Below are 15824 nucleotides of genomic sequence, written 5' to 3' on the forward strand. Positions count from 1 at the left end.
TCCTGCCAGCAGCAACATCTGTCCTACATCTCCGGATACACGACGGATGTCCGGCATGTCTCAGGAAAGGACAATGTCATGGCGGACGCCCTCTCCCACCCTAACATCCTAGCCCTGTCCCAGGGGGTAGACTATGAAGCACTGGCGGAGGTGCAGCAGGCAGATGAGGAGATCCCTAGTTACAGAACCGCAGTCTCCGGTTTGCAGCTCCAGGACCTCCCCGTAGGCCCAGGTGAGAGGACCCTACTCTGTGACATCACCACCGGCCAACCCCGTCCCGTCGTCCCGGGTGCCTGGCGGTGGCGCGTTTTCAACTCCATTCACAACTTAGCACACCCCTCCATCAGGACAACCGTCCGGATGGTAGCCAACAGGTTCATTTGGCTACAAAAACATGAAAACTTCCAAGGGGGTGAATACCTTTTAGAGGCATGGCACATCATTTTTGCCACTATTCACCATGTATAACTGTGAAGCATGCAAGCTTGATGCAGTTATTTTCATCATTGCTGACTATGGTGGAATAATGCAAGTCTGATTGGTCATTTGATTTGATTCAGCTGACTCACTTCCTTTCTGCTCAGAACAGAGATTGTTATCAGTTGTGCATTTTCACTTCTGAAAATGGGGCTCGTACTTTGTCTTCTGATCTGTTATTTTCTTTGCACCGGTGGTAAGTTTCAAAAAGGTTTTGTTTTTATCAATTATACCATACAAAAAGGGGGAATAAACTATTTTCTAGCTGCAATAGTGGGCAATTTCATCTACGTCCATATTCAGGGTAAAACATATTGTGTTTTAGAATAAATTTCAGATACCTTGACACTTTGGTCTGAAGCTCTCTTCATTTGGAGGTCGTTGGTGAATGGGGCCACACTAGATGTACCAATGAGTGGTCATATTTTGTGTATCTGATCCTTTGTTCTCACAGGAACTTTTAAAGTTTATAGTTATCATTACCGCATACAGCTTATGTTTAGATTTCTGTATATATTTAATTATGAGTTCACATTCTGTATAGATGGTAATGGATTAAAACAACACTGACAAAATGCTGGAGGACTCACCAGGCCAGGCATCATCTATGGAAACGAGTAAACAGTTGATGTTTTGAGCTGAGACCCTTCATCAAGATTTGGAAAAAAAGAGATTAGAAGTCAAATAAGAAGGCGGGGGGAGTAGAGGATAAATATTAGGGAGGAGGTGATAAGTGAAACCAGGAGAGGAGGAGGAGTGAAGTAAAGAGCTAGGCAGTCGATTGGTATAGAGCTGGAGAAGGGGGAATCTAATAGGAGAGGGTAGAACCATGGAAGAAAGAGAAGGTGGAGGAGCACCAGATGGAGGTGATGGGCAGGTAAGGAAGTAAGGTGAGAGAGGGAAATGGGAATGGGGAATGGTGAAGGTGGGAGGGCAAATATTGGATGTAGAGAAATCAATGTTCATGCCTTCAAGTTACCCAGATAGAATATAGGATGTTTCTTCTCCAACCTGAGGATGGCCTCATCGTGACAGTAGAGGAGGCCATGGACTGACATGTCGAAATGGAAAGTAGAATTGTAACGGGAGATCCCTCTTTCTCTGGTGGATTGTAGGTGCTCGGTGAAGCGGTCTCCAAATCTACGTCAATTCTCATCAATATACAGGAGGCTACACCAGGAGCACCAGATCACCCAACAGACTCACGGGTGAAATGTTGCCTCACCTGGAAGGACTGTTTGGGACCCTGAATGGTAATTAGGGAGGAGGAGAAGGGGCAGGTGTGGCACTTGTTCTGCTTGCAAGGATGTGATGGGAGGGAGATCAGTGGGGAGGGACGAATGGACAGGGGGTCGCACAGAGAGCAGCAAGTGGAAAATGGGGGGAGGGAAAAATGTGCTTGGTGGTGGGATCCTATTGGAGATGGCAGAAGTTACAGAGAATTATTTGCTAGACGGAGGCTGATAGGGTGGTAGATGAGGACAAGAGGAACCCTAACCCTGGTGGGGACACCTTCACTCCATCAGCTAGAAAAACTGGGATCTTCCAGTGGCCACCCATTTCAATTCTACTTCCCATTCCCACTCTGACATGTCAGTTCATGGCTTCCTTTACTATTGCAGTGAGGCTACACTCATGTTGGAGGAGCAACATCTTGTATTCTGTCTGGTAGCCTCCAAACTGATGGCATGAATATCAATTTCTCTAACTTACAGTAATTGGCCCCCCTTCTCTTCATCTTTCCCCTATTCCTATTTTCCTCTCTCACCTTATCTCCTTACCTGCACTTCACCTCCCTCTGGCGCTCCTCCTCCTTGCCTTTCTTTCATAGCTTTCTGTCCCCTCCTATGAGATTTCCTCTTCTCCATCCCTTTACTTCTTTCACAAATTGACTTCCCAGCTCTTTACTTCACTTCTCTCTCTCTCTTCCAGTTTCACATGTACTTCTTGCTCTCCTTACCCTGTCTTATAAACTTTTTATTTCCAGTCCCGATGAAGGGTCTTGGCCTGAAACATCAACTTTTTACTCTTTTCCATAGATGCTGCCGGCATGCAGTGTCCCTCCAGCATTTTGTGTGTATGACCAGAATGACTGACCCAGAATAGAGTGAATGGACTAGACTGGAATGATTGGACCAGACCGTCCCTTTGAAGTGCTGAGTTTCTCAAAGCTTGTTTATCTCCCACTTACTCTCTCAATTTCTCATTGTTGGCCCCTATCCTTTTCATCTCACCACAGATGCTGTCCTATCTCCTGAGTATTTCCAACCTTTTCCATTTTTATTTTGGGCACCTGGAATCACAGTACTTTATATCCAATGCCAGAATATTCTTCATCACAATGTGGTTTGCTAAAATGCCATTCTTACCATAACAGGACATGTCTTCAATCTTAAATGTCCTCTTTGCCTTTATTGTGAATGCTTGGTATTATAGAGGAAGACTTTGTCACGAAATCAAATTGATTGAAATAGAGATTAAAGAAAAAAATAGCTGGAAATGATATACCTCATATTACCAAGGGAAGGGTGAACATGTGCAGCCAGCTCTAAAGCAGTTTTTGCAAAAATTGCAAAGGAATGGAGAACTACAAATGTTGCGCTCCTGTGTCAATGAAAGGTGAGATTTAGGCCGTTAATCATTAGTTTAACATTCGTACACTGCCCAAGCTCCTTTCAGATGTCCTTAGACTTTATTGTTCCATCTAATATTCCACTCCAGCCAAAATCTCTTGTAATGACACTTTGTTGATCTGAAGGGCCTGCAGAATCCAGGGACTTTCCATCAGTTTCATTCATCTAGTGTTTGATATGAAACCCATTTGCTTCTGGAGAGGCATTGCTCTTCAATGTTTTTCTTAAACATTTTTAAATAAAAATTATAACAATATAACAATTACAGCACGGAAACAGGCCATCTCAGCCCTTCTAGTCCATGCCGAATGCTTACTCTCACCTAGTTCCACTGGCCCGCACTCAGCCCATAACCCTCCATTCCTTTCCTGTCCATATACCTATACAATTTTACTTTAAATGACAATACCGAACCTGCCTCTACCACTTCTACTGGAAGCTCGTTCCACACAGCTACCACTCACTGAGTAAAGAAATTCCCCCTCATGTTACCCTTAAACTTTTGCCCACTAAGTCTCAACTCGTGTCCTCTTGTTTGAATCTCCCCTACTCTCCATGGAAAAGTCTATCCACGTCAACTCTATCTATCCCCCTCATAATTTTAAATATCTCTATCAAGTCCCCCCTCAACCTTCTATGCTCCAAAGAATAAAGACCTAACTTGTTCAACCTTTCTCTGTAACTTAGGTGCTGAAACCCAGGTAACATTCTAGTAAATCTTCTCTGTACTCTCTCTATTTTGTTGACATCTTTCCTATAATTCGGTGACTAGCACTGTACACAATACTCCAAATTCGGCCTTACCAATGCCTTGTACAATTTTAACATTACATCCCTACTCCTATACTCAATGCTCTGATTTATAAAGGCCAGCATACCAAAAGCTTTCTTCACCACCCTATCCACATGAGATTCCACTTTCAGGGAACTATGCACCATTATTCCTAGATCACTCTGTTCTACTGCATTCTTCAATGCCCTACCATTTACCATGTATGTCCTATTTGGATTATTCCTACCAAAATGTAGCACCTCACATTTATCAGTATTAAACTCCATCTGCCATCGTTCAGCTCACTCTTCTAACTGGCCTAAATCTCTCTGCAAGCTTTGAAAACCTACTTCATTATCCACAACGCCACCTACCTTAGTATCATCTGCATACTTATTAATCCAATTTACCACCCCATCATCCAGATCATTAATGTATATGACAAACAACATTGGACCCAGTACAGATCCCTGAGGCACATCACTAGTCACTTGCCTCCAACCTGACAAACAGTTATCCACCACTACTCTCTGGCATCTCCCATCCAGCCACTGTTGAATCTATTTTACTACTTCAATATTAATACCTAACGATTGAACCTTCCTAACTAACCTTCCATGTGGAACCTTGTCAAAGGCCTTACTGAAGTCCATATAGACAACATCCACTGCTTTACCCTCGTCAACTTTCCTAGTAACCTCTTCAAAAAATTCAATAAGATTTGTTAAACATGATCTGCCTAATTTTTAAATGAGTTTTGTATAAATCCTAAACTTAAGGAAAGCACACCCATAATGAGCTATGCTGCATCAAAGCCAAGAATTCCCAACCTAAGACCATGTTGCTCCTCTGTATGTCCTACTACTGATAAATTGACAAATTCACTTCTCAACGCCAGGTGAGTGAAGCTGAAACCCTTGTAGTACTTTGACAGGACATCATGCATTATTGTTGAAATATTCTTCCATGTCAAGAAGATTTTGTACGATTTTTATTTTAGAAAATCAATTTTCAGTCAGTGATAATGGTGGGAGCTGCTGGACATGTAGTGCTATACAGCACAGAAACAGGCTCTGAATGTCCCTTTGTCTACATTTGGCCTTAATCTCTTTAACAGTTCTCATCTATGTAACTGTGCAAATGCCTCTAAATGTCATAATTCAACCTACCTCTACCACTTCTTCTAGTAATTCATTCCATATCCTCGCTGACTTCTATATGAAAAAAAAATTCCCCGCAGGACCCTTTTAAATCTAATTAATTAGACAGGATCTAATTAACTCTCAGGCAGGACACACAACTGCTCCTCCCTTCCCATCACCCTCAATATGGGTGCCCCCTAGAACTGTGTGCTGAGCTCACGCCTGAACACTCTGCACACACGTGACTGTATGGCCAGACACCCAAGCAATTACATTGTCAAGTTCGTTCATGAAATGGCAGTTGTGAGGTTCAGGGAAGACAGATCCATAATTTCTTGAAAGTGGCACCACAGGTAGATGGTATTGTAAAGAAAACTTTTGGCATATTGGCCTTCATAATCAAAGTACTGAGTACAGGAGTTGGGATGTTATGTTGAACTTTTATAAGACATTGGTGAGGCCTAATTTGGAGTATTGTGTTCAGTTTTGGTCAGCTACCTACAGGAAAGATTTAAATAAGATTGAAAGAGTGCAAAGAAAATTTACAAGGATGCTGCCAGGACTGGAGGACCTGAGTTATTGGGAAATGTTGAACAGCTTAGGAATTTATTCCCTAGATTGTTGAAGAATGAGGGAAGATTTGATGGAGGTGTACAAAATTGTGAAGGTTGTAGATAGAGTAAATGCAAGCAGTCATTTTCCACTGAGGTTGGATGAGACTAGAACTAGAGGTCTTGGGTTAAGGGTGAAAGGTGAAATGTTTAAGGGGAGCATGAAGGGGAACAGCTTCACTCAGGGTGGTGAGAGTGTGGAATAAGCTGCTAGCAGAATGTAGGTTTGATTTCAAATACAAGAGAAATTTGGCTAGGTACAGTATGTGGATGGGAGGGTTATGAAGGTCTATGGTCTGAATGCAAGTCAATGGGTCTAGGCAGATTACTAGTTTAGCATGACTAGATGGGCCGAAAGGCCTGTTTCCACGCTGGGGTGTTCTACACTCCGTCAGATCTAGAGTAACAATAATTTTCCCTTACATTCATGTACTGAAGAATGACAATAAGCAATCTTGAAACTGGAATGATCTCCTGCCAAAAAAAAACCATGCTGACTATCTTTGATTAATTCCTGTTCCAAGTGCAGGTTATTCTTATACCTGAGTCCTTTTTTTCAGTAATTTGTTTTAATTTTGTCATATGTAGCGAGGTACAGTGGAAGAATGTGCTTTGCATTTTGTTGTTACAGATCAATACATTACAATACTACATTGAGGTACTAGTAATAATAATAAAAAAAATTCATTGATCACAAGGGGGTATTCCTTTTGCTACAGCAGCAACATTTAAAAACACACTTAGCAATGTGCAGACATAACTAATAATAAAGTACAGAATAATAATATACACAATAATAATTTACCAATGTTCAATAATGTGGAATAATAATTTACAAAATAATAAAGCAGAGACTGTCATATTATGATTTGCGTTGTCCTGTCACACAGAGATGAACTGTTGTAAGTGCTTATTGCACTTAAGGAAAGATTTTCTGTTATGATCCTTGTGACAGTGGAACTGAATGAGTCTGTTTGAAAGGGTGCTCAGCTGCTTATTCATGGTCATGGAGAGGATGTGCCTGATTGTCTATAGTGGATAACAGTTTCTCCAGTTTAATATACAAGGTAAAACAGTAAGAGTGCAGAGTAAAGTGATCTCCATAGGATTTAAGGACAGGCCAGGGCCACCTTCTGGGCCAGTTGCTTTCTGTGCGTTCACTCACTCTCTGGAAGACAGATCTTACATCTGCAATAGTGACTGTGGGGTCAGATATATTGGAGACTGTTCGGGTGGGTGGTGACATTCATGAATAAGTTATGCTTATTAGGAAGGGATGTGCTATGTTCAGTGATTCTGCCTGACTTACTTTCGTAGCCCTTTACAGCATGTAACTGCTACTACTATGTCAACTCAAGCCTAGGGGGCCGGCGTCGGGCACGATGACGGGCTCTCCACTCCTCCCTCTCCCTCATCATTGTGTTCAGTTCATCTACATTAGCCATGCCGCTATCTTCTAGGAGCGTGTTGACCATAGTCTTGGGAGGGCACCCAGGGTTCATCCTCCCATGTTTGGGCTCTCATGTGATGACTAGGCTGGCAGGTAGCACAGGGTGGCGTAGACAGTGCCCTGCTAGTTGCAGTCTTCTTGCCTCAGTTTTAGTAGTGAGCATCGGTCGGTCATCATAGAGCTCGACGTTCGTCACTTCAAGAGACAACCAGAGCATTCGTGTATAGCAACCAACTTTCTCATGGTCTTGGTGAGTGTCCTCGTCTTGCATCCGTATGTGAGAATGGACTCTATGACTGCTATGAAGATCCTCTTTTTGAGCCTTCTGGTCAGGTTCGACCTCCAGATTTCCTTCATGTCATTCATAGTCCTCCACGCTAGCGTCTTTTCTATCTTTATGTCCTTCTCCAAACTCATCATTCTTGACCCGAGGTACTTGAAGTCTAAGACTTTCTTAATAGTATCATTCTTTACAGTCTTGAGAGTACTTTGTCGCAGTTGAATGCCATGTACTCTGTCTTTTTAGTGTTTAGGTGAAGTCCAACTTTATTGCACTCAATTTCCACTTTTGTCAGTAGCTGCTGTGCTTCCTCAATCTGGTCAGAGAGCAGGACTATGTCATCTGCAAAATCAAGATCTGTGAGTGTAACTGGTCTGACCCTTTTGGTTCATCCTGGTTTAAGGTAAAACCAAGCTTGTCATGATCTTTGGTAGTTTGATGTAGAGCGTAATAACGATTATAAGGACGATTATAAGGATGCAGGGTGCCAGAGTGTCTCCTTGTAGCACACCAGCTAGGAACTTGAACACTGCTGTATTGTCTGGATCCCTCACAAAGACAGATAACTACCGCAGTATCAGCTTGACCTGCATCTTAGCAAAGCTATACAATCGAGTGATCTTGAATAGGATTCGCACAGCCATTGACCCTAAGCTAAGAGTCAATCAGGATGGTTTTCGGCAGAAGCACACAACAGTAATGCAAATACTTGCTCTCCATAGAATCATCAAGGAAGTCAAGAAGAACAACCTACCAGCTGTGCTTACTTTCATCGATTTTCGCAAAGCTTTTGACTCCATTCACTGAGGTAAAATGCTGAAGATCCTGAAAGCTTATGGAGTGCCAGACCATCTACTGAGAGCAATAGAGTCCAGCTATACTGAGACCATGGCGGAAGTTGTATCACCAGACAGCATGTGAGCCTTGCCACAACTAACACTACTTTGGACTGGTATTGTCTCTTGGTAACCTGTTGAAATACGAAGGGCTTATCTCAATTTCTTATAAAGGCCAGAGTCACCTGATTTACAGCAGTTCTAGGCTTCATTAGAGAGAGGGTCTCCTGATTCAGCCATGGTTTCCAGTTTGGGACACACAACTTGTTTTCTTTGGTACACAGTCCTCAAAGCACTTGCTGATAAAGTACCTGAGGTGGTGACATCCTTATCTAAGCTCAGTGCTGAGTTTCTGAACATGAACGTGGCCAAGTCTACTAACTCAAAACAGCTACGTAGAAGCTCATCTATTTTCTATACTGGATCCTCAAGTTTCAGACTCTGTATCCAGGGAGAAAGAGCACAACCTGCTGCTCTGTGTTACCAAAATGTGGACAGGGACTGGCTCAGTAGGTATCCTTGACAGTTCTCTGGCAACGGTCAAAGGCGTGTCAAAGGTCAAAGCTTCTGGTGAGGCAGGAGACATGTTGGTAATATTTTGGTTACACACTCTCGAAGCTGTAACTGGCAATGATAAAGATTACCTCAGGGAATCCCGCTTCAAGGCTGTATAATTCATTGAGTGTAGGTTCCATACCTGCCCGGTGTAGAATGTAGACTGCCATCTGGAAAGCTAAACCCCTACCACTAATATTAGACTTGGATGCCAGTTAACCCTGGCTTAACCCTGTTGTCATGTCACCCATGACTAACAAATAATTAAAAATCTCTGTCAGCGCACAGCAATTTTCATCTTGCTAAGACATTTCATCATCTTCTTATCTCCTGTTGATTGTTGGGAATGAGTCATGTTAATATCTCTTTTTTTCCTGAATTCAATTCATGCAGCCTCATTTGATGAGTCGTCTAGGATATTCCCTTTCATTACTGCAGTGATGGAAGCCTCAGCATTACATCCTTGCTTTTATATTCCATTCATTTTGAAAGGACAAGAATATCAATACTCCCCAATGCCATTCGGCTTTACAATTCAACCGCCAGGAGTAAGATATGTTAAAGTGCCGGGGTTAGGACTCAATGTATTTAAGTAAACTACTTAAGAACTTTTTAAAAGCTATTATTAATGCTTTTTGAGAGGGTGATTTTAGATGCATATCATATTTTTACCGAGTTAAGTATTGTATGTAATTAGTTTTGCTATAATAAGTGTATGGGACATTGGAAAAAAATGTTGAATTTCCCCATGGGGATGAATAAAGTATCTATCTATCTATCTATCTATCTATCTATCTATCTATCTATCTATCTATCTATCTATCTATCTATCTATCTATAAAAGCAAGATGTAATGTTAAGGCTTTATAAGGCATTGGTCAGACTGAACTTGGAGTACTGTGAGTAATTTTGGGGCCCTTATCTAAGAAAAGAAGTCCTGGCATTGGAGACTAGAGGAGCTACACGAGGATGACTCCAGGAATGAAAGAGTTATCATATGAGGAGAATTTGATGGCTCTGGGTCTGTACTCACTAGAGCTTATAAACATGAGAAGGGAATTTCATTGAAACCTATCAAATATTGAGAGGCCTTGATAGAGAGGATATGGAGAGTACGTTTCCTATGGTGAGTGAGCTAGGACCAGAGGGCATAGCCTCAGCAGAGAGACAGCCATTTAGAACAGAGATGAAGAGGAGTTTCTTTAGCCAGAAGGTTGGTGAATCTGTGGAACTCATTGCCACAGATGGCTGTGGAAGTCAAGTATTTGAATATATTTAAAGTGGAAGTTACTTCAATTGGAACTTCAAAGGTTATGGGGAAAGGCAAGAAAACAGGGTTGTGAAGGATAATAAATCAGCCATGATTGAATGGCGGAACAGATTCAATGGGCCAAATGGCCTAATTCTGCTTCTATTTCTTACGGTCTTAATTAGTATTGCATTGCTGCCTCCTTTTCTGCATCTTCACCTAGTATATCTGTGGATTCTATATATTAGTGTGATGTTGCTAGTCCTGCGGTTCCTTCAACCATATCTCTGCGATAGCAACAATAGCATATTCCTATGCATTAAATTTGTATTCTTTGTTCAACTGTCTTACAAGTCCGATTCCTTCCTTTCCCCAGTATGTCACATCCATGTTTGTTCTACCTTCCAAACTGACCTCATTTCCCTACAGTGTTTGATGGCACCTCCTTTCAAATTATATTTTATGTCTCACTCCCCTGCTAAGTTCATTCAAACTTTTCCACAGCAGTAGCAAACCTCTATAAGTATGTATATTTGACCTGTTCCAGTTCAGGTGCAATCCTTTCAATTTGTAAAACTGCCACCTTTCCCAGAAATAGTCCCAGTGATCTAAAATTCTCTCTCTTCTCCACTTCTCTTTGACCATACTTTCATCTGATTTATCTTTCTACTCCTATAGTTACTGCCAGGTGGCAATGGAAGTAATCTAGAGATTACAAATTTTGTTAATCTTTGGCCGAGCTCAATAAATTCACATTGCAGAACTTTATACCTATTTTACTGATAGGTACATTATTGGTACAATTGTGTACTGCAATCTCCTACTGTTCAATAGTTTTCTTTGGATAATTTTGAACAAATGCTTTGTTACACATTCATTATGCAGAGATTCGATAGAGATATTTGAATCATGAATAATTTTGATAAGGAGTAAACATTACAATAGGCAGAAGAGTAAGTAAATAGAATAAGAAATTGTTAGAAGTGGAAGCAACCTGGCTTGTGTTGTAAAGATTGTTCTGATCTGGAACGCTATAAGGGGCAAAAGCAGATATAAATGTAATATGTAAAAGAGTAACAGAAGAACTCGAACAGAAGAAAATAGGGGTTTTCAGAAGGAGTGAGGCAGTGTGATAAATTAGAGTGTAATAAACTGACAGATGAACAGGAAGCCAAGTGGTTTTCTTTTCCACTATCAGTCTGTGATAATGAGGCCAATAGGAAACAATTCTTATTAATGTGTTTGTTCAGTCACCGCTGGTATCTGCTTCCTTACGTCAGTTAATAACTTGATGGTGAGACTTTCAGAACTGTTATTTTTTTCTCATCCATGTATCTGTTCTTCAGCAGTGCTGTGGAACTTTGCTCTGTTTTTACTTATCTTCAGTTCTGCAGTTAAACACAGAGTACTGATTTTCGTATGGGAATATGATATTGTTAATTGCTCAGAGACATGACTGAAAATAATGCTTTATGTTTGGATGTTCCTTTGAAATTTTATAAGTGATTTTAAATCCTTTTTGTGATTAGTAAATTCAAGTCGAAACTCCAGTCTTCAACCATGATAGGTGGGGATGAATAAGAGAAGACTGAACTTGCTAATAGCTTTGCCCAACTAACACAAAATGCTGGTGGAACACAGCAGGCCAGGCAGCATCCATAAGGAGAAGCACTGTCGATGTTTCAGGCCAAGACCCTTTGTCAGGACTAACTGAAAGGAAAGATAGTAAGAGATTTGAAAGTAGTGGGGGGAGGGGGAAATGCAAAATGATAGGAGAAGACCGGAGGGGGTGGGATGAAGCTAAGAGCTGGAAAGGTGATTGGCGAAAGTGATACAGAGTTGGAGAAGGGAAAGGATCATGGGACGGGAGGCCTCGGAAGAAAGTAAGTGGCGGGGGGGGGGGGGGGCGGGGAGAACCAGAGGGAGCTGGAGAATAGGCAAACAACTAAATATGTCAGGGATGGGGCAAGAAGGGGAGGAGGGGCATTAACGGAAGTTAGAGAAGTCAATGTTCACGCCATCAGGTTGGAGGCTACCCAGCCAGTATATAAGGTGTTGTTCCTCCAACCTGAGTTTGGATTCATTTTGGCAGTAGAGGAGGCCATGGATAGACATATCAGAATGGGAATGGGACATGGAATTAAAATGTGTGGCCACTGGGAGATCCTGCTTTCTCTGGTGGACCGAGCGTACGTGGTCAGCGAAACGCTCTCCCAGTCTGCGTCGGGTCTCACCAATATATAAAAGGCCACACCGGGAGCACTGGACACAGTATACCACACCAGCTGACTCATAGGTGAAGTGTCACCTCACCTAGAAGGACTGTCTGGGGCCCTGAATGGTGCTGAGGGAGGAAGTGTAAGGGCAGGTGTAGCATTTGTCCTGCTTACAAGGATAAGTGCCAGGAGGGAGATCGGTGGGAAGGGATGGGGGGGACAAAAGGACAAGGGAGTTGCGTAGGGAGCGATCCCCACAGAAAGCAGAAAGGGGGGGAGGGAAAGATGTGCTTGGTAGTGGGATCCCGTTGGAGGTGGCGGAAGTTACGGAGAATTATACGTTGGACCTGGAGGCTGGTGGGGTGGTAGGTGAGGACAAGGGGAACTCTATCCCGAGTGGGGTGGTGGGTGGATGGGGTGAGGGCAGATGTGTGGGAAATGGGAGAGATGCGTTTGAGAGCAGAGTTGATGGTGGAAGAAGGGAAGCCCCTTTATTTAAAAAAGGAAGACACCCTCTTCGTCCTGGAATGAAAAGCCTCATCCTGAGAGCAGATGTGGCGGAGATGGAGGAATTGTGAGAAGGGGATAGCCTTTTTGCAAGAGACAGGGTGGGAAGAGGAATAGTCCAGGTAGCTGTGAGAGTCTGGAGGCTTATAGTAGATATCAGTAGATAAGCCATCTCCAGAGATGGAGACAGAAAAATCAAGAAAGGGGAGGGAGGTGTCGGAAATGGACCAGGTAAATTTGAGGGCAGGGTGAAAGTTGGAGGCAAAGTTAATGAAGTCAACAAGCTCAGCATGCAGGAGGCAGCGCCAATGCAGTCGTCGATGTAGCGAAGGAAAAGAGAGGGACGGATACCCATATAGACTTGGAACATGGACTGTTCCACAAAGCCAACAAAAAGGCAGGCATAACTGGGACCAATACGGTTGCCCATGGCTACACCCTTGGTTTGGAGGAAGTGGGAGGAGCCAAAGGAGAAATTATTGAGAGTAAGAACTAATTCCGCTAGACGGAGGAGAGTGGTGATAGAGGGGAATTGGTTAGGTCTGGAATCCAAAAAGAAGCGAAGAGCTTCGAGACCATCTGGGTGGGGGATGGAGGTATATAGGGACTGGACGTCCATGGTGAAAATAAGGCTGTGGGGGCCAGGGAACTGTTCCACCAGCATTTTGTGTGTGTTGTTTGAATTTCCAGCATCTGCAGATTTCCTCGTGTTTGCTAATAGCTTTGTCCTTTTTGATCACATTGAACACAGGAATCTGCAGCACATTACAAGCCCTTCGGCTCACAATGTTGTGCCGACCATGTAACCTACTCTAGAAACTACCTAGAAGCATGGCCCTCTATTTTTCTAAGCTCCATGTATCTATCTAAGAGTCTCCTAAAAGACCCTATTGTATCCACCTCTACCACCTTTTTTGGCAGTGCATTCCACAGACCCACCACTCTCTGTGCGAAAAACTTACCTCTTGCATCCCCCCGTACCTACTTCCAAGCACCTTAAAACTTGTGTTAGCCATTCCAGCCCTGAGAAGAAGCCTCTGGTTATCCACACAAAACCAATGCTTTTCATCATCTTGTACACTTCTATCAGGTCACCTCTCATTCTCCGTCGCTCCAAGGAGAAAAGGCCAAGCTCACTCAATCTGCTCTCACAAGGCACGAACTTCAATCCAGACAACATCCTTGTAAATCCACTCTGCACTCTCTCTATAGTATCCATATCCTTCCTGTAGTGAGGTGACATGATCTGAAAACAGTACTCCAAATGGGGTCTAACTCAGTTCTCAGCTCAGCTGTAACATTACCTCACGGCTTTTGATCTCAATCCCACAGTTGATGAATGCTAACATACCATACACCTTCTTAACAACACTGTCAACCTGCACAGCAACTTTGAGTTTCCTATGGACATGGACCCCAAGATCTCGCTGATCCTCCACTCTGCAAAGAGCTTTACCATTAATATTCTGTCTTCAAATTTGAGCCACCAAAATAAACCACTTCACACTTATCTGGGTTGAAATCCATCTGCCACTTCTCAGCCCAGTTCTGCATCATATCGATGTCCCGATGTAACCTCTGACAACACTCCAAACTTTTGTGTCATCAACAAACTTTCTAACCCACCCTTCTACTTCCTCATCCAGGTCACTTATAAAATCACAAAAAAGAGGGATCCCAGAACATATCCCTGCAGAACAGCACTGGTCACCAACCTCCATGCAGAATACAAACCATCTACAACCACTCTGCCTTCTGTGGGCAAGCCAGTTCTGGATCCACTAAGCAAGGTCTCCTTGGATCCCATGCTTCATTACTTTCTGTATGAACCTTGTATGGGGAACCTTATCAAATGCCTTATTGAATTCCATGTACACTGCATCCATTTCTCTACCTTCATCAATGTGTTTCAATGAATCTGGACTTCCTGGCCTTGAAGGTCATCCTAGCCCAGGTAGTTAAGTTGTCCAGGGTTACATCTTGCTTGAACATGGGTAGCTGTGATGTCATCCATAAACACCCATGTTGCAGGGCTCCAACACTGGGCTCGCGTTATGTCTGCTGCTGTTGACATGAGGAGGTTCATACTCATGACAAACAAGATGGGGGAGAAGGTACAGCCGGGTAGAAGCCCTTTTTGGAGGTCTTGCCTCCTGGCTGTAAAGTGGGCTGAAGTGAAGCGTAGCTTGAATCCTCGTAGGTAGCTAGTGATCACATCTCGTGTTACTGGGGGGATATGGTAGTGGTCCAGGCCAACCTGGATGAGGACATGTGGACTAAACAGATGACTGTTAGGTCGCCTTTCTTCTGCCTGGCCTTGTGGATCAACTGGCTGATTACTGAGGTGAGTTCAAGGCACCCAGAGAAACCCGGGCTGCCACATTTTAGGATGGATCTGTTGATACAGTGGTCCTTCATTAAGTAAGAAGTCAGCCTTCTCTCAAGCACCGGGAAGAATATCTTGCACTCCATGCTACGGAAGGAGATTGTCCTAAACTGGGTGATTGTGGAGGAATCTTCTTCCTTGGGAACAAAGCATCCTTCAGCCATTTCAAATATTATTGGACTCTGGCATTGTGCCAGAGGACTGGAAAATTGCAAATGTCATTCCACTCTTTAAGAAGAGGGAGGCAGCAGAAAGGAAACTATATACCTGTTAGGCTGACCTCATTGGCTAAGAAGATGTTGGAGTCAATTGTTAAGGATGAGGTTATGGAGTACTTGGTGACACAGAGCAAGAGAGGATAAAGCCAGCATTATTTCCTTAAGGAAAAATCTGACCTGATGAACCTGCTGGAATTATTTGACGAGGTTACAGGTAGGATAGATAAAGGGATGTAATGGATATTTGGACTTTCAGAAGGCCTTTGACAAAGGGCCACACATAAGACTGCTTACCACATTAAGAACAGATGGTATTACAGGAGATTTACTGGCATGGTTAGGAAATTGGCTGATTGATATGAAGCAGCAAGTGGGAATGAAAGGATTGTAGCGGTGTGCTACACGCAGTGCTGCAATAACGACACGGAGTCGGTGAGCTACAGTTACAAAAGAGGTTTATTCAAACTTCGCGGCCTCGCTTTAAAGCCTTCC

General features: G+C 43.0%; 1 protein-coding gene across 1 annotated transcript in view; it reads left to right on the forward strand.

The window, feature by feature from the left end:
- The first annotated feature begins 592 nt into the window (after positions 1 to 592).
- The window catches only part of LOC140725947 (nectin-1-like), an 86085-nt gene continuing 70853 nt past the window's right edge, over positions 593 to 15824 (forward strand). Inside the window, exon 1 of the mRNA XM_073041869.1 lies at positions 593 to 673. Within this exon, the coding sequence (XP_072897970.1) occupies positions 625 to 673 (49 nt within the window). The 5' untranslated portion in view covers positions 593 to 624. The remainder of the gene's footprint in view (positions 674 to 15824) is intronic.

The sequence above is a fragment of the Hemitrygon akajei genome, chromosome 4, assembly GCF_048418815.1.
Source record: "Hemitrygon akajei chromosome 4, sHemAka1.3, whole genome shotgun sequence".
Taxonomy (NCBI): domain Eukaryota; kingdom Metazoa; phylum Chordata; class Chondrichthyes; order Myliobatiformes; family Dasyatidae; genus Hemitrygon; species Hemitrygon akajei.